Source organism: Mobula hypostoma, chromosome 11 (assembly GCF_963921235.1).
Source record: "Mobula hypostoma chromosome 11, sMobHyp1.1, whole genome shotgun sequence".
Classification (NCBI taxonomy): domain Eukaryota; kingdom Metazoa; phylum Chordata; class Chondrichthyes; order Myliobatiformes; family Myliobatidae; genus Mobula; species Mobula hypostoma.
Window position 1 is genome coordinate 100,756,797 of NC_086107.1, and position 27,534 is coordinate 100,784,330.

Here is a 27,534-nt window from a genome sequence, read left to right on the forward strand (position 1 = left end):
GGAACTCATTAGGACTCAGGGTTCCGGCCCGAAACGTCGACTGATCTTTTCCATGGAGGCTGCCCGACCTGCTGAGTTCCTCCAGCATGTTGTGAGTATTGCTTTGACCCCAGCATCTGCTGATTATTTTGTGTTTACGATTTGCTGATTGGATATTTGCATTATCGAGCAGATGTGCAGGTGTATCTGATAAAGTGGCCACTGAGTATATATTTAATGAGGCTCCTTCTGCTCTTTCCCTGGGCAGTGAATGGGATCCTGATCAGCGATGGCAGCTAAGATGCAAGAGGTTCTGTAGATGCTGGAAATATTGAGCAATGCACACAAATTGCTGAGGAACTCAGCAGACCCTCCTGATGAAAGGTCTCGCCCCCCCCCCCCCCCCAGGTGTCCAGCATTTTGAGTGTGTTGCTCCGAGCTGTTGTTTGTCCATTTCCCTCTGCAGGTGCTGCCTGGCCCAGTGCGTTTTTGTTCAGCAAGTGTTTTTTTTCCTCTCTACTTGTGTTGCATTTTCAACAAATTATTCTAGAGCAAAACATCCAGTAATTTGGTCCATTCTCAGCTAATGGTATCTGCAAAATAATGTGTGGCATTTCAATTTGCCCTGACACCTTCAAAGATCAGTATTATGGGGTTGTACAGTAGGTAAATCAAGCCCTGCAGCCCACCCAGTTCACACTGATCATCACCCATTGACACTAAACAAACACTGGTCTAGTTCCCAGCTTACAGTGCTGAATAAAAGCATTTGGACAGGTATATGATAGGAAAGGTTTAGAGTAGGGGTTCCCAATCTGGGGTCCACAGATCCCTCGGTTAATGCTAAGGCTCAATGGCATAAAATAGGCTGGGAACTTCAGAGGGATATGGGCCAAATGGGATCAGCTCAGAAAGACGCCTTGGTCGGCATGGGAGGGTTGGGCCGAAGAGCCTGTTTCTATGTTGTATGATTCTTGACTATATTACTGACTTGGAGGAGGATACAAGGTATATAAGGCTTTAAAGTTACTGATGGTGTGACAGTAGGTGAGAAGCCATGCTGTAGAGAGTGTATTTGCACTCTTAAAACAAGGTATACATTGGTTGTGTGTAAGAACAAAAACTTGGCATGTGGAATTTAATGTAGGAAAATGTGATGTCATGAACGTGACATTAGGAAGCAAAAGCTGGACTATTATCTAAATGGAGAAAAATTACAAAAGTGGAGTGGAGGCATTAAGTCTTTTTGTGCATGAAAAACAGTATCCCTTTGCAGCAAGTAATTCTGAAAGCAAATGTCATATTGGCCTTTATTGCTAGAGAGTTAGAGTTTAAAAATAGAGAAAGGTTTGAAGATACAGCACAGTAACAAACCCTTCTGGTCCAATGAATCCACACTGCCCAATTACATCCGTGTAATCAATTAACCTGCTGATCCATACATATTTGGAATGTGGGAGGAAACTGGAGCACCCAGAGGAAACCCACGTGGTCGAGGAGAACGTACAAGTTCCTTAAGGACAGTGGCGGGAATTGAACCCATGTCACCGGCACTGTAAAAGTGTTTACACTAATGCTATGCTACAGTGCCATCTCCAAAATGTTATTGCAATCGGACAAGGTAGTGGTGAGGTAGCACCTGAATTTCTGTAAATAGATTGGTTCTGCTATCTACAAAATTATATACAAGCAAGGGAGACAATCCTAAAGAGATTCACAAGGCGAATTCCTGGCATGGGAGGGTTATCTTATTACAAATAACTTGACAAAATAAAATTATGCCTGTATCTTATCTTGGAGTTTGGAAGAAATGAGGAGTGGTCTTACTGACAGATGCAAGATCCTACTAGGGCAGGACAGTATAGATATTGAAATGTTTCCACTGGTGCAAGTGTCTCTAAAGGGGAGAATCATTTAAAGCTGCTGTTGGTAGAACTCAGTGCTGTGAACCTCTGGAATTCTATAGCTATACGGTTGTGGGATCTTGATTGCTGGAGTTATTAATAACAGAGTTAGATGAACTTCTGAATGACTAGCAAATTCAGGGCTATGGGAAACTAGGATGGAAGAGGGATTGAGATCTTAGAGTAATTTAGTCATGATCAGATGGAATGTTAGACTTAAAGGTTCAAGTGTCCTCCTATTCCGGTTAGTGTTCTTGTGATAGACAAGCTACAGCATTTGGCTGCCTGAGAACTGTCTCCCTTGCCAGGTTCTTCTTCCGTCTCTCTGCTGTTGGGCCACATTCATAAGACAGGAGAGAAACCATCTAAAAACATGCTCAAGGGAGGAGCAGGCTGCTGACTGCATGTTGTGGCTGAGATTCATCAAGGTGAATGGCAGTTTGGAGCCATGAAGGAGGGAGTTCTGGACCACATCAGGGCTGCAAGTGCTGCTTCCCCAAGTAATAGCATGCGCCTGCTTCCAAAGAGAATTTGTGTCCAGAATCTGGTTCCTCAGTCATGTAAAGGTTCACCACGCCTGGGAGATATTATGCTGTTTTGAGGGACAGCTGTCAACTTTGATTGAAGGTCTTTTAGTTATTACACTGAGCTAAAATTTGGAACCTGGAGGATATTGTTAAAATGAGAGCATTAAATTCCGTTTTCAGCGATGGGTTGTATAGATCATAGAAGTCTGGCGGGCACATGAAGCAGAGAATCAGCAAATATCCCTGTTCAGAATCATCAGCAAACAAAAGCTTCCAGTCTTGTGTTGAGTTGGTATTGTCCCAGAGATGCCCACGTCCCTGGGGTTGATTAACATAACTGTATATGTCTCTCAGTCGCTGTGGTTTGATTGTAACAGTAACTGCAACTTGATAATTAATTAAAATTCTGAACTGCCTTGGAGACCTGGATATATAAAACTTCCCACTTTCCCACTTGAGTGTTTTGCTGCATTTAAGCATTGAAACGTACTGTAAGTTAAATCAGAATTGTCTGCTGTTAAAATTGGTGCACTCTGGATCAACGTATTTTGAGATTGAAATTGTTTATTTCTTTAACCTGTACAGGTTCTGGAGACCTGTGTGAAAAACTGTGGTCATCGATTCCACGTGCTGGTGGCCAGTCGTGACTTTGTGGAGGATGTGCTAGTGAAAACCATTCTGCCGAAGAACAATCCTCCCAATATAGTGCAGGATAAAGTCCTGAGTTTAATCCAGGTAAAAGGCGCCAGTAGTTCATTGTTATCTCCAATATTTAGTCATTCAGCAATATCTAACCCTTGACAACAACGTTAGTTTGGAAATGTTGCTTCCTTAAAATGTTTCATTTTTGTTTATGGTAGACTGTTTGAAGCTGAACACAAATATAATTTCAGACTACTTGTATCACGTAGGAATTTAGAGAAACAAGAAACTGTTTTGTTAATGATTTTCATTTATCTGTTGTGTCTGAGACTTCTTGCTTCAGTGTCCAAGAATAATCACCCAGCATTGATGGACTCCAGTTGCCCTGACACTGTTTCTCCATGACCGCAATGTCCTGTTGAAACCTTTCACCATGCTCATCACTGACAGCGCCAAGATTTGCAGGGAAGAAGTTTAAATGGGAATGCAGAAAATGAATCTTTAGTGACATGTTGCTTCATGGCTTTGTATTCTTGAAGCATGTTGTCAACCAGCTGCATGTAATTTGGTGCTCTGTATTTGTCAAGAAAGTTTTCAACAATGTCCTTGAATACTTTCCATGCTATTTTTTCCAGTCCCACTAGAAGTTCTTTGAATTGCCTGCCATCGATGACCTATTTGATTTGTGGATTAATAAAAATGCCTTTCTTAATCTTGGCATCAATTATTCTGACTTGAATTATGAAGTGAAATAACAAATATAGCCCATTTCAAAATAAATGGTGTGTGATAGGGAAATTTCATGGTGATTTTCATGATCAGCAGCCCAAAATCCATAAGGTTTTCCCAGAAGTATTCAGAAAGCAAAAACTTTGTTGTCTGTTGTAATTAGAAATGTACAGAATTGATGAACAGCAAACCAACTGGTCCATTAATCCATAGAGTGATCAAAACATCATACTTAAAGCTCTTCAAGTAGCCTCCTCACCACATTTGCAAACCATGAGATTTGGAAGAGGCATAAATGGTGAAATCCCAAGACTAATGTCATCATCATCATCATCATCAGGTGCGGTGCCCAGTTTGAGCTTTGACTGCCATGGCCCACACACTCCTGTTTCAGGTCAAGTGCTCCTCACTTGCTTCTGCATTTGTCTCAATGTCTCAGTCTGCTTCGATGCTTTAGTCACCAATTAATGGATGCTTTAAATGGTGCAATGGTGTTGAGCCTCGGTTCGCACCCCACCTCTAAGTTTCTTTGCATCAAGGCTATCGGAGTACGCGCTCGTTTCCCGTTATCTTCTCGGAGACAGCAAAGCGCTGGATAGCTTAAATGATCTCCAAACTGTATATCGCAGGCTCTAACTCTAACAGAGCCAGAAACACACTTAAGGTGGAAAAACAGACATAAAAGGAGTAAAAAGGATATTTTCGTGAGATATCTGGAAGATGTCGATCGAGGGAGTGTTGTACGCTGGCGCCATCTTGACCAGATCATTGCAAAATGTCAAATATTCAGGGGTTTTTTTTTTTGCTAATTCTCATGTAATTCCATGCTTTCACTTTGCTGTGCTGATGGTCTGCCTGACAAAAGAGTAAATGAGTTGTGCATTCCTCCTAACAATACTACAAGGACAAAAAATTCAATAGTGTTCATATTCTTGGGAAAGATATCTCAGCTTTAGAATGCTTGCAGTATAGTTTTACCAGAATGATTAAATTATAGGCACACATTGCCAAGGCACACATGCTAGAAAGTTTAAGAAGAGCTCTGGTGAAAACAGGTTTAAAAAAAATTAGATTGCTAGTGTACACAGAGTAACTGTGTATCTTGGGACAGCAGAACATAAGATTGTAAAATTTTATCATTTAGAGTTAAGCTATTAAGAGTAAGTCAACAAACAACTGAAAGTCTAGAATTCTCAAACTTAGTGAGGTTTGAACATATTTGCAATTGTACTTTTGTTCTGTGAAGGTATTGTGCTTTTGCAACATAAGCAGAGGATTCTTTTGCTGAGATGAAGGCCATTTGGTCTTACTGCCAACTGAAATACAATGTCTAATCCAAGTTTCCAATGCTTAATCCATAGCCATTTGTTGCAGCATTCCTGTCTAACCAAATTCTTCCTAACCTTTTATTCCGCAAGGGTATTTGTTTCTGCCTCCTTTTTAGGGTCCCCTATAGTTGCACTCTGTTCTAAATGCTCCATTGTTTATTGATTTCTGTTACAGGAAATAAATCTTTGCAATAAATTTTACCCACACCCTACAAGACATTATATCTGCAAGACAAGACATTATATCTTTTTATGTCTCCTTGTTCTGTCAACGTGCCTATCCAACAGTTCCTCATAATTAAAATTATACAGGTTATATAAGAATTGCATCAGACATAATACACTTATTGACCATCCTGTTATCACTTCAAAAGAAATCAAGTCAAGTTAGTTAGATATTTTGAAGCAAAAAACTCCATTATTCCTGCATGTCTTTAATTTGTGACCTTTCATACTGGCTATTAATACTTAGCTGCAAACATTTTCCTTTAGTTTTCTTACTATTGAGGTTAGATTTTCTTGCCTCTAATTTATTTGTTCTTCCCTTTTTTTAAAACAAAATATATACTGTTAACAACCTTCCAGTCCATTGGCAGTGTTTTTTGTATCCAGATGGAGACAGGCACAAGAGACCACAAATGCTGGACTGTGAAGAAACTTCCCCCTCCCCCACCTTGGTTTCAAGCTTGATTTTTTTTTAATAAAAATAAACTTTAATTATAATAAAAATATATTTACACAAATAAACTAGGTAATGATTGAGGTGTAGAATATTATAAGGCTAGCAGGAAGGAGCTTAAGAAAGAAATTGGGAGAGCCAGAAGAGGCAATGAGAAGGCCTTGGCGGACAGGATTAAGGAAAACCCCAAGGCATTCTGCAAGTATGTGAAGAGCAAGAGGATAAGATGTGAGAGAATAGGACAGTGGAAAAGTGTGTATGGAACCGGAGGGGATAGCAGAGGTATTTAATGCAACACACATCGAAGTTGCTGGTGAACGCAGCAGGCCAGGCAGCATCTCTAAGAAGAGGTACAGTCGACGTTTCAGGCTGAGACCTTTCGTCAGGACTAACTGAAGGAAGAGTTAGTAAGAGATTTGAAAGTGGGAGGGGGAGGGGGAGATCCAAAATGATAGGAGAAGACAAGAGGGAGAGGGATGGAGCCAAGAGCTGGACAGGTGATTGGGAAAGGGGATATGAGAGGATCATGGGAAAGGTGGCCCGGGGAGAAAGACAGGTGGGGGGGGGGGGAACCAGAGGATGGGCAAGGGGTATAGTCAGAGAGACAGAGGGAGAAAAAGGAGAGTGACAGAAAGAATGTGTGTATAAAAATAAATAACGGATGGGGTACGAGGGGGAGGTGGGGCATTAGCGGAAGTTAGAGAAGTCAATGTTCATGCCATCAGGTTGGAGGCTACCCAGACGGAATATAAGGTGTTGTTCCTCCAACCTGAGTGTGGCTTCATCTTTACAGTAGAGGGGGCTGTGGATAGACATGTCAGAATGGGAATGGGATGTGGAATTAAAATGTGTGGCCACTGGGAGATCCTGCTTTCTCTGGCGGACAGAGCGTAGGTGTTCAGCAAAGCGGTCTCCCAGTCTGCGTCGGGTCTCGCCAATATATAGAAGGCCACATCGGGAGCACCAGACGCAGTATATTTAATGAGTACTTTGCTTCAGTATTCACTACAGAAAAGGATCTTGCGGTTGTAGGGATCACTTGCAGTGGACTGAAAAGCTTGAGCATGTAGATATTAAGGAAGAGGATGTGTTGGAGCTTTTGGAAAGCATCAAGTTGGGTAAGTCACTGGAACCAGATGAGATGTACCCTGGCTACTGTGGAAGGTGAGGGAGGAGATTGCTGAGCCTCTAGCAATGATAGTTGCATCATCAATGGGGAAGGGAGAGGTTCTGGAGGATTGGAGGGTTGCGGATATTGTTCCATTGTTCAAGAAAGGGAGTTGGGATAGCCCAGGAAATTATAGACCAGTGAGTCTTACTTCAGTGGTTGGTAAGTTGATGGAGAAGATCCTGAGAGGCAGGATTTATGAACATTTGGAGAGGCATAATATAATTAGGAACAGTCAGCATAGCTTTGTGAAAGGCAGGTCGAGCCTTGTGAGCCTGATTGAATTTTTTGAGGATGTGACCAAACACATAGATGAAGGTAGAGCAATAGATGTAGTGTATATGGATTTGACAAGGTACCCCATGCAAAGCTTATTGAGAAAGTAAGGAGGCATGGGATCCAAGGGGATATTGCTTTGTGGATCCAGAACTGGTTTGCCCACAGAATGCAAAGAGTGGTTAGAGATGGGTCATATTCTGCATGGAGGTCAGTGACCAGTGGTGTGCCTCAGGAATCTGTTCTAGGACCCCTACTCTTCATGATTTTTATAAATGACCTGGATGAGGAAGTGGAGGGATGGATTAGTAAATTTGCTGATGACACAAAGGTTGGGGATGATGTGGATAGTGTGGAGGGCTGTCAGAGGTTACAGCAGGACATCGATGGGGTGAAAAACTAGGCTGAGAAGTGGCAGATGGAGTTCATTTTAATAAGTGTGAGATGGTTCATTTTGGTAGGTCAAATACGATGGCAGAACATAGTATTAATGGTAAGACTCTTGGCAGTGTGGAGGATCAGAGGGATCTTGGGGTCTGAGTTCATGGGACACTCAAGGCTGCTGCGCAGGTTGACTCTGTGGTTAAGAAAGCATATGGTGCATTGGCCACCTTCAATCGTAGGATTGAGTTTAGGAGCTGAGAGGTAAGTTGCAGCTATATAGGACCCTGGTAAGACCCCACTTGGAGTATTGTGCTCAGTTTTGGTTGCTTCACTCCAGGAAGGATGTGGAAACCATAAAAAGGGTGCTGAGGAGGTTTACAAGGATGTTGCCTGGATTGGGGAGCATGCCTTATGATAATAGGTCGAGTGAACTCGGCCTTTTTTCCTTGGAGTGACAGAGAATAAGAGTTGACTTGATAGAGGTGTGTAAGATGATGAGAGGCATTGATCGTGTGGATAGTCAGAGGCTTTTTCCCAGGGCTGAAATGGCTAGCATGAGACGGCACAGTTTTAAGGTGCTTGGAAGTAGATACAGGGGAGATGTCTGGGCTAAGTTTTTACGCAGAGAGTGGTGAGTGCATGGAATGGGCTGCTGGCGACGGTAGTGGAGGTGGATACGATAGGGTCTTTTAAGAGACTCCTGGACAGGTACATGGAGCTCAGAAAAGTAGAGGGCTATGGGTAACCCTAGGTAATTTCTAAGGTAAGGATATGTTTGGCACAGCTTTGTGGGCTGGAAGACCTGTATTGTGCTGTAGGTTTTCTATGTTTCTAAACCTTGTAATGCCTTTTCAGTTTTTACATTCGTAGTCAGTGCATTCAGAACTGTTATATTACATTCCTGCACTTCAAAAGCACTGCTGCCACTTGTCATCTAGGATGGTTTCCTCACCCATCCTGGCCCCTCCCTTTTCTAGTAGCAGAAGAACTGTGGTCCTCATGCACTGAGCCCTTTCAAACTTGAATTATATCCTTGGTTAATGAACATGGTTGCAAATCCTCAGGAGTCTTGCGAGGTTTGGCATGTCATCAAAGACCTTGGCCAACTTCTATAGATGTGTGGTGGGAAGTGTGCTGACTTACTGCATTATGGGAACGCCAGTGCCTTTCAACAAAAAATCCTACAAAAGGTGATGGATTTGGCCCAGTCTGTCATGAGTAAAACCCTCCCAACCGTTGACATGAAACGTTGCCATAGAAAAGCAGAATCCATCATCAAATCCATTCATCCTCACCGCCCAGGCCGTCCTCTTTTCTTGCTGCTCCCATCAGGTAGAGGTACAGGTACCTCAGGACCTGCACCACCAGGTTCAAGAACAGTTACTACCCCGAAACCATCAGGCTCTTGAACAAAAGGGAGAACTATACTCGTTCTACTTCTGATCTTCCAACAACTGACGGTCTCACTTTAAAGACTCTTTATCTTGTTATTTCATACTCGTTATTTATTGCTATTTATTTATATTTGCATTTGCACAGTTCGTTTGTCCATTGGTCCTGTTTACAGTTACTGTTCTATAGACTTGCTAAGTATGCCCACAGGAAAAAGAATCTCAGGGTTGTATTTGGTGACATGTACGTATTCTGATAATAAAATTTACTTTGAACTTTTGAACTTTGAAATGCTACAGCCATGTCTTTGGAGCTCCTGTGCTGTGCTTTAATATTTCCTGTCACAATATATTTGTACTATCGAACATTTTAAGCAAGCACTATTGTTTGAGGCAGTGTTGTCTCCTTTTATGAAGTACCTAGGTTGTGTATCACTGAGCTTGCATAGATTCAAACGAGGTTGAAATGTATATTTTGCAAATCAGATTGGTCTGGTCAACTGTAAACACTGATATGATGGTACTTCATATTTCCTGTTGCTTTCATGTCAGTTGAACCATGAAACAAACGTAAATACTACTTAAAGGTTACATCCACTATCTGGTACGTTGCAAAGCGTAGTCTGCTGTTAAAATTGCTACAGTCAACTGTCAAAAGGTGTTGCTGCTCTTTCTAATGCTTTGGATTAAAGAGTTACGAAACATAATTGAGCCACTCTTGCAGGAAACAATGTGCAGATTTTGTGTAATGCTAGTATAATGTGTTCTAAGGTGAATAACTTGGAGATCCTTTATCAATGAATTAAAATTATTCCAAACCTTTATTAAGTACTACAAAACCTTAGTAGAATTGTGTCCAATATCAGTCATTACATTTTGGGAAGAATACGAAATCTGAAGGGTTCAGGCAGATTTACTTTGTTGATAATAGTATTGAGGAACAGTTGTAGATCTGAGGGGCGGCATGGTAGCATGCCGGATTGCACAGTGCTTTACAGTACAGGCAACCCAGGTTCAATTCCCACCACTTCCTGTAAGGAGTTTGTACATTCTCCCTGCCATCGCATGGGTTTCCTCTGGGTGCTCCTGCTTCCTATCACAGTCCAAAGATGTATTGGTTAGTAGGTTAATTGGTCATTGTAAATTGTCCATTGCTTAGGCCAAGGTTAAATCGGGGATTGCCAGGCAATATGGCTGGAAGGGCCTATTCTGTACTGTCTCTCAATAAATAAATAAATTATTCTCCTCACGAAAGAGAAGGTCAAGGGGAAGTTTAAAACTGAAGTGTGATTTGTTTCCAGTATTTGTTGGCTTAGGAGCTAAGTGACACAGTATTAAAGAGTCGGAACAAGCATAAAACTTCCTTTTAACGTAGTTGCTTTAATTTGGAAACTATTTCCTCATAGCTTCTGTAATAAAACAATAGGATCAATAAGAACTAATATTGAAGCATAAATTATATTTGCTGGAAATCAAAATAGAAAATGCTGGAAACACATGAGGGAGCGAGGAAGGTTTACTATTTTAGATCATCCCTGCAGTTTATCAGTGAGACTTGTAATTCTGTTCCAAAATTGTGGAGTGCTTTTACCATGATGCAAGGGGTAACTAAAGCTAAAAATGGACATGTAAAAAGCAGACAAGTATACCATTCTTACGATGGAATAATTCTTAATGCTGTGTATCTAACTTTGGGTGCAGGCTTGGGCTGATGCCTTCCGGAGTACTCCAGATCTCACTGGCGTCGTGACTGTTTATGAAGAGCTGAGGAGAAAGGGGCTTGAGTTCCCTATGACTGATCTTGATGCACTGTCTCCCATCCACACACCCCAGAGAGTGAGTATAAACTAGATTCTGGTTATTGCTTATTTCTGTTATGTTGACTGATTTTGGGTAGGTGAACTACTAAAATTTTCCCACTGTGTTGACTTGGTAAAGATTGAGTATCTTTAATGTTTGATGATTGTAGATATTTGGCAGCAGCATCAATTCTAACCAACCCTTTTGTTGGTATAAAATGGTCAGTGCTTTACACATGATTTGTGGTTGACTGTAGTCTTTCAACGTTGCATCAGCAGTACAAACCTCACTGGTGAGATTCATATATGGAGATACAGAAGAACTAATGATCTTTGGAGAGGAAAGCAACATGCTCAGAATCTTTGCGATTGGGTCTTGGCATGAGCATTGGGTCAAATGTGAGGTTCAGAGGTTCAAAGTACATTTATTGTCAAAGAATGTATGCAGTATACAACCCTGGAATTTGTCTTCCCCACAGACAGCTATAAAAAGAAAAATCCATGGAACCCGTTCAAAGAAAAACATCAACCAACCCCCCCCCCATGCACAAAAAAACCAATAGCACGAACGACACAAAAAATGAGTGAAAAACACAAAATATAAAACACAAAATTGAAATTGCAGGCATATTTCAGTTCAGCTCAGGGTTCGTTATCTGCAAACTATCCCAATTCAAAATTGCCCAAAATACCAACAAAAGGAGGAGCAATCAAACACTGGAAACACATCATAATGTAAACCCCAGAGTCCAATTCACAAGCTGCATCAATTAAACCTTGCTCCAGCATCATCCTCCAAAAGCATTGAGGGAGAGAGTGATCATTCGAACCTTCCTTCAGGAGCAGTGAATGAGATGGGGAGAGAGACTGTCACATGCAGATACTTTCCTCTGCCAGCAGTGAGCAAGAGGCTGGTAGATGGCGCAGAGCACCCCTTCGCCTTCGCCTTCTGCACTTGCCTTGATGAGTTCAATCTTTCTCAACACTTTAATCGGTGAGAAATGAAGTTGATCACGGGCTTGCGCCCTGTCTCCAGGCTTCTTGGCCTTCAGACTGCACGCTTTGCTCAAAGCCTCACGGAACCCTCTCTCTCGGGGACAGCAAAGTGCCAGATTGCTCTATCAACCGGAAAACACACCACCAAAATATAGTTCGTAGGCACTGAACAGTAGGTCACAGGCTCCGACAGTAGCAGAACCACATTTCAAGGAAAAATAAGACTTGAAAGCAGTAGTTTTGTGAACTATCTGGAGGATGTTGCCCTTGGTAGCGTTGTTCGTTGGCGCCATCTTCTTCTGCTTCAATGAAATTTTCAGTTTTGTTTTCAATGAGATGGGTAATGATGGCTTTGGGAGAGTGTAGACTATTGCATTGGGGGGAAGGAAATGTGTAAGATGTTAGCATCCTGAGTGTCAGAAAGGGAAGTTTTGTGATTCATTGCTTTGCCACAATGGGACAGGCCCTTCAGCCTACAATATCTGTACCTAACACAATGCCAAATTCCTTCTGCCTGCACATGATCCTCAGCCCTCCATTCCCTGTCTCTTAAGCCCAGTCATATCGACTTCTATCACTGCCCTTTGCAACTCGTTCCAAGAATCAACCACTCTGTGTTTATTTAAAATGAAACTTGCCTTGCATATCTTATTTAAATTCCCCCCACCCCACCCTACCCTCACCCACTTGAATGCATGTCTTCTAATATTTGACATCTACCCTGAGGGAAAAGATGCTGAGTGTCTACTCTATTTATATCTCTCGTAATTTTACAAACTTCTATCAGCCTCTGATGCTCCAGAGAAAATAGACCAAGTTTGTTAAACTACTTCCAGGAGCACATCCCCTCTAATCCTTGTAAACTACTTATGCACCCTTTCCAAAACAACCACATTCAGTATTGGGGTGACCACGATATTCAAACTAGGTTATAGGTGGCTGAAGTCTTGTTCATAAACGGACATTCTGAAGGATAATATCGAGAGGTCAGTAATAGTTCATAAATGGAATAATTTAATTTATTTTGTGCCATAGAGCGACACTGCTATGTGAATTAAAGCAAAGCAGGAAAGAGATCAGCAAGATTAGCCACCCCAGTGAAAGAAAAAGTAGTTCTCTAGCTGAGATTGGGCACCTCTACAAGGAGTACTGCCACAAGGAAGCAGCATCATCATCGAGGATCCCCACCATTCAGGCCATGCTCTCGTCATGCTGCTGCCATTGGGAAGGAGGTACAGGAGCCTTTGATCCCATACCACCAATTTCGTTAACAGTTGTTATCCTTCAACCAGCAGGCTGCTGAACTAGTGTGGATAATTTCACTCACCTCAACACTGAACTGATCTTACAATCTAGAGACTCTCTTTCCAGGCCTCCAAACTCATATTCTCAGTATTGTTTATTTATTTATGTATTGTGTAGCCAAGGATATATAAGTTTGCTGAAGACACAACAATTGTAGGCCGTATCTCAGGTAATGATGAGTTTGAGTATAGAGAGGAAATTAAGAACCTGGTGGCATGGTGCGAAGACAATAACCTATCCCTCAACGTCAGCAAGACGAAGGAATTGGTTGTTGACTTCAGAAGGAGTAGCGGACCGCATGACCCAATTTACATCGGTGGTGTGCAAGTGGAACAGGTCAAAAGCTTTAAGTTCCTCGGGGTCAATATCACAAATGACCTGATTTGGTCCGACCAAGCAGAGTCCACTGCCAAGAAGGCCTACCAGCACCTTTACTTCCTGAGAAAAGTAAAGAAATTTGGCCTGTCCCCTAAAACCCTCACTAATTTTTATAGGTGCACCGTAGAAAGCATTCTTCTAGGGTGCATCACAACCTGGTATGGAAGTTGTCCTGTCCAAGACCGAAAGAAGCTGCAGAAGATCATGAACACAGCCCAGCACATCACACAAACCAATCTTCCATCCTTGGACTCACTTTACACCGCACGCTGTCGGAGCAGTGCTGCCAGGATAATCAAGGATACGACCCACCCAGCCAACACACTTTTCGTCCCTCTTCCCTCTGGGAGAAGGCTCAGGAGCTTGAAGACTCGTATGGCCAGATTTGGGAACAGCGTCTTTCCAACTGTGATAAGACTGCTGAAAGAATCCCAACCCGGATCTGGGCCATACCCTCCAAATATCCGGACTTGCTTCTCAGTTTATTTTGCACTACCTTACTTCCCATTTTTCTATTTTTTATTTATGATTTATAATTTAAATTTTTAATATTTACTAATTTTAACTATTTTAATATCTTTAATATTTACTATTTGTAATCCAGGGAGTGTGAAGTGCAGAACCAAATATCGCTGTGATGATTGTACGTTCTGGTACCAATTGTTTGGCGACTATAAAGTATTTAAGGATTTTGTACAATTTGCCTTTTGCATCTTGGTGTTTGTCAGTCTTTGTGTGTTGTTTTTCATTGATTCTGTTGTATTTCTTCTACTGTGAATGCCTACAAGAAAATGAATCTCGAGGTAGTATATGGTGACATAAATTTACTTTGAACTTTCGGTACTCAAGAGTGAAGTTGTAGAAGCTTCAGTGGGTTATTCCATGAATTGCCAGCAGAGGGCACATCCAATGGTTTTTCAAACCTTGGCAAAAACAGGAAATACAGGTGTGACAAGACAGTGTTGCTCTATCTGATTTTTGCAATTCCAAAGGAATTTCTCAACAGTTATCCAATGTTGTAATAGCCTTGAACAAATTACTTGGTTTTTATGATGTTTCTCAGATTTCTAAATTTATCAGTCTCATTGTTTGTGATAGCTTGTGTGCAGTGGATTCCTTTACAGAGGATCAGTGTCTGCACCTCATTGTGGAACATCTCTGCGGAAACAAGGGATGTTCCAGTTTGTATACTCAATGTAGAATAGCAGGAAAGTTGAGACGTTCCTACCTGCCAAAGAGTTGAGAAAATCTGAAGAATATTACAATCAATCTCTTTAAAAATAAGGAATTGTTTTTAAAATTTACACAGGGATCTTCTGGTATCACTTAGAATTCACCTTTCTAGTCCATGGCACGTAACCCTCCATAACCCACTTTTCTGGATTGAACTCCATCTGCTACTTTCTAGCTCAGCTTTGGATTCTACCAAGTTCTGTTGTAACCAATGACAACCTTCTACTCTATCCACAACACCATCAGCTTTTGTGTCATCTGCTAACTTACTAGCCCACTATTTTACTACTTCATCCAAGTCACTTTTAAAAACCATGAAGAGCAGGGGTCCCAGAACAGATCCCAGTGGAATACCACTGGTCATGGACCTTCAGGTAGAATATCCTCTACCCTCTGGACAAGCCAATTCTGAATCTATGCAGCCAAGTTTCCCTGGATCCCATGCCTTCTGACTTTCTGAATGAACAGACTGTGAAGAACCTTGTTGAACACCTTACTAAAATCCATACATCCCACATTCACTGTTCTACCTTCATTAATTTGTTTTGTCACTTCCTCGAAGAATTTAATCAGGCCCTTGAGGCATGGCCTGTCCTCACAGAACCATGCTGACTATCCCTAATCAGACAATGCGTCTCCAAATGCTTGTAAATACTGTCCTCTAAGAACTTTCTCCAGTAGTTCGTCATGATATAAGACTGGTCTATAATTCCCAGGATTATCCCTATTACTTTTTTTGAACAATGGAATAACTTTTGCCATCCTCCAATCACTTGGTACTACTCCTGTGGCTAGTAAGGATGTAAAGATCATCATCAAAGGCGCAGCAATCTTCCTTCTCTTCCCACGGTAACCAGGGGATACCCCGTCTATACCCTGTCCAGCCCTGGGGGCTTAATTATTCAGGACAGATGAAAGATCTCAGCCCGAAGTGTCGACTTAGGATCTGAGTGTTCTATGTCACTGTGTTCAGTTAGGAGCAGAAGTAGGTCATCTGGCCCATTGAGTCTGCTCTGCCATTCAATAAGACTATATATGGAAAAATCTGAGTTGTTTGAAATATTGTGGAATATTGGTAGCTCGAGTTGGCTGTTTGGAAGTTCGGTTGATCGCGGAGGTCGGCAGGTGTTTCAGCTCCATTTGAGAAGCCATCATCAGTGCATATTTGATGGTGTGCTCTTATGATTGCTTCTTGATTGGAGCCGAAATGTCCGCAAACATTTCACCAAGCTCGGCGATCAACCAAACTTCCAAAAACTGAGTGGCTCTTCAGGCCACTTCAGAGGGCAGTAAGAGCCAGCAGATGGGTAGAGCAGGGGTTCCCAACCTTTTAAATGCCTTGGACCCTTACCATTATCTGAGGGATCTGTGGACTCCAAGCTGGGAAACCCTGCTGTACAGCCATCTGTTACAGGTGATGACTTCAGACCGAAATGCCAATAGAATTTTATTTCTAGGCTTTTAGATTTCCATGGTGAGATTCCAATGACATTGACTAGTGACTTTTTCCTCTTGGAACAGTGCAGAGTTATTCTTAATTGTAATTACATCCCTTATTAATACAAAAGAAGTTAACTCTGTTAACTTTTTATTTTTGGAAAGTGCTATTTCTATTCTAAATTGCAGATCTTTGAACATCTTACCTTGCTCAACATTCCTCACATTGCTGAAACTCGCTGACAGTTTACAAACAATGAGCTTCCACCTGCCTGTGAACAGAAGCAAGTATTTCAGCAAGATTCTCTCCTGCATCATTTCAAGCCCTCTTTCCTTCCACTCATAAGGAAAATGTAGTTTCTTTCTCTCTACATCTGCAGTACAGATGCTTGTTATGCTCGCTGTGTTATCTGACCGACTAGTGATGCAGATTAAGGATCCAAGCTAATGATTTTTTTTTTTACCTGATATGGATGAACTAATTTAGTGAGTGAACTTGTCGAGTCATTAAATAATCTTCCAAAACCTTCGGAATCTATTGAGTCAGAGTGACAACTTCAAGTTAGATTTGTTATAACTGTCATTTCATTCTGTTGTGCAGCTACTTCTGATCATTAATGATGGTATCTTCGTATTACCTATTCGCTGTCCTCATTACAAATGCTTTTTTTTGTTTTTCAGACTATTCCTGAAGTGGACCCAGCAGTGTCACAGAATTCAGTTCCAGCACAGGCACAGTCAGCAGTGTTTCCTGTCTCTGAACAACCCATTCCAGTAGCATCATCGGAAGGTGCAATTACTCCTTCCCTTGAGCAGGTAAAATGCAATGCTGTATATTTCATGGCTACATATCTAATTTATTTACCCCTACTGTCCCAGAATGGAACATGATGGCACAGAGGTACTGCTGCCTTGCAGATCCAACAACTTGCATTTGATCCTGAACTCTCTTGCTGTCTGTGTGGACGTTGTGCATTCTTCCTGCCTCCACATGGGTTTCCCTTAGGTGCTCTGGTTCCTTCCTACATTCTAAAGATACCTCTATTGCCTGTTATGCCACTGGTGTTTAGGGCAGCAATGGAGGTCCTCCATCTCTGGCGGGGTTCAGGATTTCCTTCATTGTCCAGTAGCTTGGTTTTCACTACTGTCAGTCGTGCAAGTTGCGGAGGAGACTCAGGAATACTGTCACACTCAGATGTAGAAGGATTCTTCATTGCTGTTTTGTTTTACCAGTGAGGGTTGTTAGCCCTGAGCTGAACCCCAAACCTGGAGGACCAATGGACCACTCTTAGCCTTTGACCACTTTGGCATGGATGACCCTACCAACGGCCAAAGCATAAAGCCCTGACTCCACCCAACAATGCTCTCTGGGTCATTGAGACACACAAGCCTCTAAACTACAACAAGGTTGGAGTCCTCTTGGAGGACATCCTAAAGATATAGTTGGTTAATTTGCTACTTAGGTTAGCCCTAATGTAGATGTTTGATTTAAAAAAAAAAGTTGAAGGTGAGTATGAGGGAGAATTGTTTTTGGGGAGATGGGGCTGCTGGGTTTGCTCTGAGAGCAGACCTTCTGGGCTGAATAGTCTCCTGTGTTGTAAGTCAATAGTTGGTAAATTGGCATGTTAATTGTTACTTAACCACACATTGCTCTGCGACAACACCGGTGCCAAGCTGTATCAGCCCTAGTACCCTTCCCTTGGACAACATCGGTGGCGTGGAGAGGGGAGACTTGCAGCATGGGCAACTGCCAGTCTTCCATACAACCTTGCCCAGGGCTGTGCCCTGGAAATCTTCCAAGGAGCAAATCCATGGTCTCACAAGACTAACGGATGCCTAAAAAAAATTGTTACATGCACCAAGGTACAGTAGAAAAACCTTTGTTTTGCATGCCATCCATGCAGGATGGATCATTTCTTTAAATCAGTACGTTGAGGTGGTACAAGGGTAAGTAATGACATATGTAGACTAAAATGTTACAGTTATAGGGAAAGTACAGGCAGACAATGTGCAGGGTCATGACGAGGTAGTTTGTGAGGTCACGAGCCCATCTAATCATGCAAGGGAACCATTATAACAGTGGGACAGAAGCTGTCTTTTGCCATGTGGTATGTGCATTCTGGTTTCTATATCTTCTCTTCAATGGGAGGGAGGAGAAAGAGAGTGTATGAAGGTGCTAGGCTCTTTAACTATGTTGACTGCTTTATCAAGGAGTGTAATTGATCGTGACAATTTTTGGGTTGTGTTTCTTCATTCCAGAAATTTGATTGGGAATGAAGAGATTCAACCCAAAAAACATGCATCTGATGAGATTTCTGCATCAGATACCCACCACACAAAGTCATTCCTTGTGCATCCATCCATTACCACCAATATTATTTTCCGGGCTGTGACCTCGCTCACATAGTTTGCAACGTTACTGCCCTCTCCCAGCCCTCCACCACAAAACCAAAGAAAGCATCAACCACTTCAACCACAGACGTCTCTTTCTAACATTTCCCTTCATGCACACCATTCAACCCCTCCCCTAAAAGGGCCCAATATTTGGCCAGCCAACTCTATCATCCCCATGACTCCAGATTGCAGTTGGGCCATGTATTTCTGGCTAGTCACTTCCATCACACCATGAGGCCCCATCATGGCCACTGACTGTTGGATCTCAGCCCCCTTTCTCCTACCCTTCTTTCTATCTCTCTGTTGCTAGCCTCAGTCACATGAATTCTTCTGGTCAAAAGTTGCCCTCCATAAACTACCCACACTTGAACTTCCCCAGAGCAGGGGTTCCCAACTTGAGGTCCGTGGATCCCTTACTTAATGGTATTGGTCCATGGCATAAAAAATGATTGGAACCCCTTCCCTGGAGGTGCAGCATTTTCTCCATGGTTTTGTTCCTCCATATCTGGTCTCTGCGAAATGAACTCTTCAACGTGCTTTCAACACACACAAAATGCTGAAGGAACTCAGCAGGTCAGGCAGCATCAATGCAAAGGAGTAAACAGTCGATGTTTCGGGCTGAGACCCTTCATCAGGACTGGGGAAAAAAGATGAGAAAGTCAGAGTAAGAATTACAGGGTGGTAGGTGATAGATGCAAAGAGTCGGGGGGGGGCCGCAGAGATCACGGGGGGAGCAGTGAAAGAGTATATCACTGAATCCCGTCAAAGAGAAGATATAAAGAACTCCTCAGTATGTCATTTTCTCCACTTCAGTCTTCCTGCTCATTTTTTCTGTGGAGACCACATTAATTCAATGATTACAATGACAGCTGCTGTTTCCATTGGCAAGAGTAGACTGTTAGAAGGAAGAAAGGGCTGTTCAGCTCCTCTTCTTTGCTCCAGAATTTTAATAACATTATGGTGGATCTTTTGCCTCTGGTTTTCCTACCCTAATGACAAAATCCCTTAACATCTCAGTCTCTTGAATATATGGAACATATTCAAGACAGTCTGCCCAGACATCTTAGATAGATTCACTGCCCTTCATCTTGGTCCTAAATAGCTAAATCCTTACTATGAGGCTGTATGACTCAACTCCTGGCAGCCCATCCACCCGCCCCACCCCGTTGTTTCCAGATTTCCTGGTATCTTAGTTGGGAGTTGTTGTGTCTGTACAACTACATATCATATAAATACATAAATACATACAACTACATGTCATACGCATTCAGAAGTGGTTAACTGTATATTCACTTTGCAGAGACAGCAACAAATCAATGTGCATGCATAAGTTATCAGTTCATAATTAGAGCTAAGGGGAGTCATTGCACTAAAAAAAATAGATCCATACACTACAGGAGTAACATCAATTTTGCATCTCCCCTGATAGACCTGCAAGAAAGTAGTATGTTTCAGTAAGATCACTCCTTGTTCTCCCAAACTGAAGGCTATAGGTCACTCTGTTTTATCCCTCTTCATGTGGTAAAATCACTATCCCAGGAAACTTCAAACTTCTATCACACGTCTATCCTTTTGGGTAGGGAAACCAAACCTGTATAAAGAAGTCTAGAATAAATGAAATTAATAAAATTGCTGGACCTGATAATCCAAAGTTTAAAAACAGAAAAAGCTAGAAATACTTGTGGCATACGCAAAAAGAACAGAGAGAAAGAGTTCAGCAGGCCAGGCAGCATCTATGGAAAAGGGTAGATGACGTTTTGGGCTGAGATTCTTCATCAGGACCCTTCATTAGTCCTGATGAAGAGTCTCGGCCCGAAACAACGACTATTTACTCTTTTCTATAGATGCTGCCCGGCCTGCTGAGTTCCTCCAGCGTTTTGTGTGTGTTGCTTGGATTTCCACCATCTACAGATTTTCTCTTGTTTGAAAGAGAAAGAGTTAATGTTTCAACTTTTGACAAAGTGTCCCAGATGCTGTTTGACCTGCATTTTGTGCTTTTTAATACCACAGCATTCTAGCTGCAGTCAAACCAGAATCCTATATAATTGGAGCAAGATGTTTCCGCTCTTGTATCTGCCTTTCTAACTGCCTGCTATTCCTGAAAGTTAATTTTAAGTAATTTGTGTACAGATGTTCCAGCTCCTTCCGAAAACCAGTAATTTCCAGTCTCTTGCCAACTTCAAAAAAAAGCCTCTTCTTTTTTCCCATTAAGATGAATGAAAATGCTGTTTTTTCCCCCCACATTTTATTAAATTTGCTATATACGCTGAGTGGCTATTTAATCAGTTACACCTGTTTGCCTGCTTGTTAATGCATGTATCTAATCAGCCAATCATGGGCAGCCACTCAATGCATAAAAGCATGTGGTCATGGTCAAAAGTTCAGTTATTGTTCAGAGCAAACATCAGAATGGGGAATAAATGTGATTTAAGTGATTTTGACTGTGGAATGATTGTTGGTGCCAGATGGGGTGGCTTGAGTATTTCAAACTGCTGATCTCTTGGGATTTTCATGCACAACAGTCTCCAGAGTTTACAGAGACTGGCGCAAAAAAACAAATCATCCAGAGAGCGGCAGTTCTGTGGGCGAAAAAACCTTGTTAATAAGAGAGGACAGAAAAGAATGGCCAGATTGGTTCAAGCTGACAGGAAGGCAACTAACTCAAATAATCATGTGTTACAACAGTCGTGTGCAGAAGAGCGTCTCTGAACACACAGCATGTTGAACCTTGAAGTGGATGGGCTGCAGCAGCAGAAGACCACGCTGGGTTCCACTCTTGTACCTAATTAAATGACTGCTGAGTGGATATCCTCACCATTTACTGAAAGCACTTTGATGCTCCTTTCAGTTCACCCTGCCACCCAGTTTTGTTTCATCAGCAAACATGAATATTTTACATTTGATCCCCTCATCCAAATCATTGATGTAGATTGTGAACAGCTGCACATTCAATTATTGACATCCTCTCAACCTGAAAAGGACACGTATTCCGTCTGTTAATGTCAAATTCATATTGGTATTACTCTCAATCTTGTGCTCTCTAATTTTGTTTAATAACCTCGTTGAAGAACTTCTGAAACTCCCACTACACCACATCAACTGGCTTGTCCTTAGTTTTTCTGCTGAGTACCACTTCAAAAAAACTGTCATACATTAATAAATGTCATAATTATTAACTGTCATACATTTTCTCTTTCTTATATCAATTTTGACTCTTCCCAATCCTGTTGTTATTTTTCAAATGCCTGTTTACCGCTTCCTTAATAATAGGTTCTAGTTTTTAATAACTTATTTTTTCCTATCCCTGTCTTTAAATAATGTAAAAATATTTGGAGAAATAAACCATGGAATTTTGGAAAATTGCATCTCCATTGTTCCCTCCTTCAGACCTTGGTTCTTAGAATCTATTACTTTTCATTTCCATTAATTTCTCCAATACAAATCTTCATGCCCTTCTCTCGGCTCAACATGTCAACTGTTTATATAGTATGTACAACAGGACAGTCAATATAACATAGAAATACAGTTGTATCAGCGTGAATTAATCAATCTGATGGCCTGGTGGAAGAAGCTGTCCTGGAGCCTGTTGGTCCTGGCTTTTATGCTGCGGTACTGTTTCCCAGAAAGTTTGTGGTTGAGGTGGCTCAGGTCCCCAATGGTCCTTTTTACACACCTGTCTTTGTAAATATCCTGAATAGGTCATTGCAATGTACTGCTGCATAACAACAAATTTCATCACATATGCCAGTGATATTAAACCTGATTCTGATAAATATGGATTGTCATGATTTTTATCTCAGGCTAGGGGAGTCTGAAACCAGAAGGCATAAATTTAATGTGAGAGGGAAATTATTCTAAAAGGGAAAAAGAGGCAAGTTTTCCATAGAGTACAGTGAATATATGGAATAAGCTTTCAGAGGAAAGGGTAGAGCTAGTTAAGTAACAACATCTAAAAGATATTTGGCCAGGTACATGGATGGGAAAGACGTAGCTCAGAGGTTCCTAATCTGAGGTCCATGGGCCCCTTGGTTAATGGTATGAGTCCATGGCATAAAAAAGGTTGGAAACTCCTAGTTTAGAGGGATATGGACCAAATACAAGCCAATGGACTAACTCTGGAATACATCTTTATTGGCATGGACAGGTTGGGCCAAAGGCCTGTTTCTGTGCTGTACAACTCTATGGCGGTCAATATCTGGTTCATTGGCCTTGAATTTTAAATGCTTTCTGTTTTACAGGTTGCAAAACTGCGGAGTGAACTGGATATTGTTAACGGTAATGTCAAAGTGATGTCTGAAATGCTGACTGAGATGGTCCCAGGTCAAGAAGATCCCTCTGACCTTGAGCTACTACAGGTGAAACAGTAATCTGAAATTAAAATAGGCCATTCAGCATCTTGCTTTTGAAATGCCACTCAGTTAGGTTATGGCTTTCGAAATTCATATGCCCAGTTTGTTATCTGTTAATTGAAATGAAATGGTGTGGGGCCAGGTGCAAGGATGGTGGAAATAAATCTTTGGCCAGTTGCAAAGTTGAAACAATTATCTTGATGTACTTTATCTCTTTGTCAACTAGCAATGACACCCCAGCCCCATGACTCTTAAACTTTGTCCAATTAATTTTACCTTTTCTCTCTTTTATTGCCTATTACACTGTTGGCGTTTAGGGTAGCAGTGAAGTTCCCCTATCTCTGCCTGTCCTTGGCCATCTTCTTTATTGTGCCAAAGGTGTTATTCAGGGTCCTCAGTCACACAGATGTAGAAGAATTCTTTACTACTGTTTCCGTTACGATCTTTTTGACCAGTCAGGGTTGTTATCCCTGAGCTGAACCCCTGAACCTGGAGGACTGGTGGACCACTACCTTTGACCTGTTTGGCATGGGTGACCCTACCAAGAGCAACAGCATAAAGCCCTGACTCCAGACAACGTAGCTCTTCGTGCCGTTGAGGCACGCAAGCCTCCGAACCATGACAATGTGGTGGTCCTCTTGGAGGACCTTTTCTCTCTATTGCCTTCTTTCTTAGTTCCACAAAATTTCAGGTAACTGAATATTTCTGTCATCTGACCTTGGTACTTTGGCTTCAGAGTTTCATTTACTCTTATCACTTTTTAATCAATTGGTAGTTTAAACCATAAACTTTAAGCTACTTTACAAATTTCCATGTCCAGACTGCAATATCCAGTGTGAGACTTTTTGCATCAGTTTAAGTTATCATGATACTGAGTTTTTACATTTAAGATTGTGTTTCATCACACCCCGTTCACGTTCTGGACCTGTGATTCACTTAAGCTTGGAGGAAGACTTGACTGGAAACTAACGCTAAAAATACTGAAGCATCCAGCTCCATTTTCCTTTCTCACCCACCCCACCACTCTATATCCTGCTTACTGAGCACTATTCAGAAGAAAAATGAGGCATTGCCCAATGGCACACTAGGTTTATTGAGAACACAGTTGAGCCAAATAGACTAGCTGATTCCTGGGTTCAGTTGTTCTGCATTGTTAACTTGAGTGAGGAGGAGGCCGATCAAAGTTGCATCTAAATCGGGGTTCAAAGCTTCATTTATTATCAAAGTATACAATGTGAAATTCTTCTTCTCAGAGTAGTCATGAAACCAAGAAAGAAAAGAAAGGCAGCGCGATCATCAATCCCCCAAATCCCCTCTCCCCGCACAAAAAATCGAACAAAAACGGAACAGGCACATCAACCCCCAAATCCCTCATCCTGCGCAAAAAAATGAACAAAATGGAACCAGCACATCGACCCCCAAATCCCCATCCCCACTCAAAAAGAAAACAAGAAAGATCGGGCAAGAACCACAGAATATAAAAAAAACTATAAGACTGAAAAAAGGCCTATGGTTCCCAGCTTTTTTTCTGCCATGGGCCTTTACCATTAACCGAGGGGTTGTGGATCCCAGGTAATGTATAATGTTGGGTTCAACACAATCTAGGTAAAGTATGATACTATTTACAGTCAATCATTTTGTTAATGTTGGAAAGGTGACAGGCATTCCTGAAACAGTAAGCTCAGATTTCTGGTTGGGATCGGAATTTGTGAAATACAGAGTTTAAGATTTAAATGTTAATTTTGATATAAATAATTTCTCCCTTATAAATATACTGGAGTTCTTGTGTATAATTATACATTTCTTACACTAGGAACTGAACAGAACATGTCGGGCAATGCAGCAGAGGGTTCTGGATCTCATCTCAAGAGTGACCAATGAGCAAGTGACAGAGGACCTGTTGCACGTCAATGATAATCTCAATAACATATTCCTTCGATATGATAGGTATCTTTACAGTGCACCTTTTCAGCTACATTGAGCTACCCTCTCTAAAGAGTGACTTTGCTCCTACAATTTTGTTACATGGTACTTTAAAGCAACTATTGAAGTCCTTCTCCCAGGAAACTTGCAGCCAGTTAGTGTACACAAGCACCTGTGAATTATGTGGTATTAATGACCAGATAATCTTTTTATTGGCGATGTTGGTTGGGGATAATAATAGGGCAGAAGACTTGGCTAATCTCTTTTTTGTAAATGATACATTAGGATCTTTAGTATGCACTTGAGGTTGGCCCATGACTTAATGTCTCATTTGAAATATGTTACTGTACTGTATTGCTGCTACATTGAAATATAAATTGGGATTACATGATGATCTAGGGTAGGAACATATGGCCTCTGAGGAAACAGATTCCATTTTTGTATTGATCAGGCCTATGTTCCTCAAACAGTTGTTTCTGTCCTTAAAACTTCGTACATGTTCAGGTGTGTGGGTGGATATCTGTCATAGTAAATGGTCTGCAACTTAAATAAATGGCAAATTAAGACTTGAAGAGCGCCGAGGGGATCTTGATTAGATTGGTATAAGAAATGAACAATTTTAGTTGTTTGGAGTAAGTAGAATATTTGGGATGGTTCTTAGAGCAGATTGAGGAGGGGGGTTTAATTGAGTTGTCTGAAAATTGTAATGTGCTTTCACCAAAAAGAGAATCAGTAAACTGCCAATTCGGTATTCAGCATGGGAAATGCATATAGTGATGAGGCAGATACAATGCTTTTTGTATACAGTGGGTGCAGATTCCTTGTTTTCAGTGGGGAACTGGCAAAAAATGTGTGGCTATGAGTGAGACAAATTATGGCTCTCCAAAGAGATGGGGGCAGATGCAGTGAAATAGCAGAGCTCTTTCTGCAGCATATTGGCCTGTATTGAAGTAACGATGTTAGTGCCTGAAACCTACTCCAAAAAAAACCCCTTGATGATAGTGGAATCCCTAACCAGCTCTTTGGCAGTTCCTCAAAGAGTATAAAACGGTGACTTTTCCTCCTACCCTAACCATAATACAGACAAATAATGAAAATATTTTGTTTATTTCCCATCCCATAATCCAAGTATAGTTGCAAAGTCTTATTTACATAAAGCATGAGGTATCTGTCTTGAAATATGGGTCATAAAATTGGAAGAACTTTGTGCTAAATTATTAGTGCTTGTTTGTGCAGATCAAGAGTCTAATGTGTTTTTCGACTTCACAAAGTAGTAAGGATGGTAAATTCTCAATATTTCTCTTTCAACGTTAGCCTATTTAGTCAATTTTAAGAACACTGGTTAAGAAAACACCTGTGGCCCCTCCCCAGAAGTTGTTTATTAGGTGGTTCATACCTTCAGTCTGCTTTATGGATTCTGCCTTTCCTATTTTCAGGTTTGAGAGATTCAGAACTGGACAGAAGACTATCAACCGAGTGAGTATCATTCAGCATACGGAAAAGAGACAGTTCAGTCCTGCAGGTTGAGTCACTGCACATGTAGAGCTCGCACCAAGGGTAACTTAAGGTAGATACACTGTAAAGACGTTAGATACAAATTTAGGAGGAAGCCATTAAATCCCTGAAGTCTATCTCACTATTTAATCGGTTAAGGCTGACTTGGTTACAACCCTAACTGCATGTTCCTGTTTACTTATGATTGTACCATGACTTTATCTACCTCTATTTTAAACATTCAAAGACTTGCTATTGTCCAAAAATATTAATGGATGAAGCTTTATTTTTAAGCAGTTCTGTATTCTTCCACAAGTTGAAAGATCCCTCTCCTGATCCTCGACTCCATGTTTTTGTATGCTTCATTCAAAAGAGATTTGTTAAGTGTGATGAGGTTCTTTAGAAATATGTAATCTCTGATGGACAACTGTTCAACTTGACAAGTTAAAATGTCGGTGTGCTACCTGAGTGTGCAATCAAAGCAGCTACCATCATTTTCAAAACTATTTGGATCAATTAGTTCATAACATCTTCAGGCACAATGGCACGGTAGTGTAGTGTTCAGCGCAACACTTAGTTGTCTGTAAGAAGTTTGTACCTCCTCCCCTTGACCACGTGGGTTTCCTCCAGATGCTCCAGCTTCCTCTCTCAGCCTAAAGACGTACCGATTAATTGGTTGTTGTGACTTATCTCATGATTAGGCTAGGGTTAAATTGGGGGGTTGCTGGGCGGCACAGCTCTCAATCAGTCAATAAAAATGATTGCTTCCTTTTCAGATTTGTGGAGAATCAGAGTCAGGTTTGCATTGTTTTGTAGCAATGGTACAATGCGGGTACAACATATTAATATATGCAATAAGAAATAAAAATAAATAAGTGGTGCAAAAAGTGAGGTAGTGTTCATGATCTGTTCAGAAATCTGACAGCAGAGGGGGAAGAAGCTGCTCTTAAAATATTGAGTGTGTGTCTTCAGACTCCTCTACCTTCTCCCTGATGGTAGAATTGAGAACAGGGCATGTCGTGGATGGTGAGGGGTCCTCAATGATAGATGGCACCTTTTTGAGGCATTGCCTGTTGATGATGCCCTCAATGATTTGGAGGCGAGTGCCCACGGTGAGTTGGCTGAGTTTACAACCCTCTGCAGCCTTTTCTGATCCTGTTCATTGCTGCCTCCATACCAGACAGTGATGCAACCAGTCAGAATGCTAGAGTCTGGTGAA

At 41.4% G+C, this 27,534-nt stretch overlaps 1 protein-coding gene across 1 annotated transcript in view; it reads left to right on the forward strand.

Moving 5' to 3' along the window:
• tom1 (target of myb1 membrane trafficking protein) overlaps nucleotides 1-27,534 on the forward strand; it is a 116,721-nt gene that overhangs the window by 57,564 nt on the left and 31,623 nt on the right. Inside the window, exons 4-9 of the mRNA XM_063061513.1 lie at nucleotides 2,996-3,145; nucleotides 10,709-10,843; nucleotides 16,837-16,971; nucleotides 22,788-22,904; nucleotides 24,712-24,845; nucleotides 26,258-26,297. Of these exons, the coding sequence (XP_062917583.1) occupies nucleotides 2,996-3,145; nucleotides 10,709-10,843; nucleotides 16,837-16,971; nucleotides 22,788-22,904; nucleotides 24,712-24,845; nucleotides 26,258-26,297 (711 nt within the window). The remainder of the gene's footprint in view (nucleotides 1-2,995; nucleotides 3,146-10,708; nucleotides 10,844-16,836; nucleotides 16,972-22,787; nucleotides 22,905-24,711; nucleotides 24,846-26,257; nucleotides 26,298-27,534) is intronic.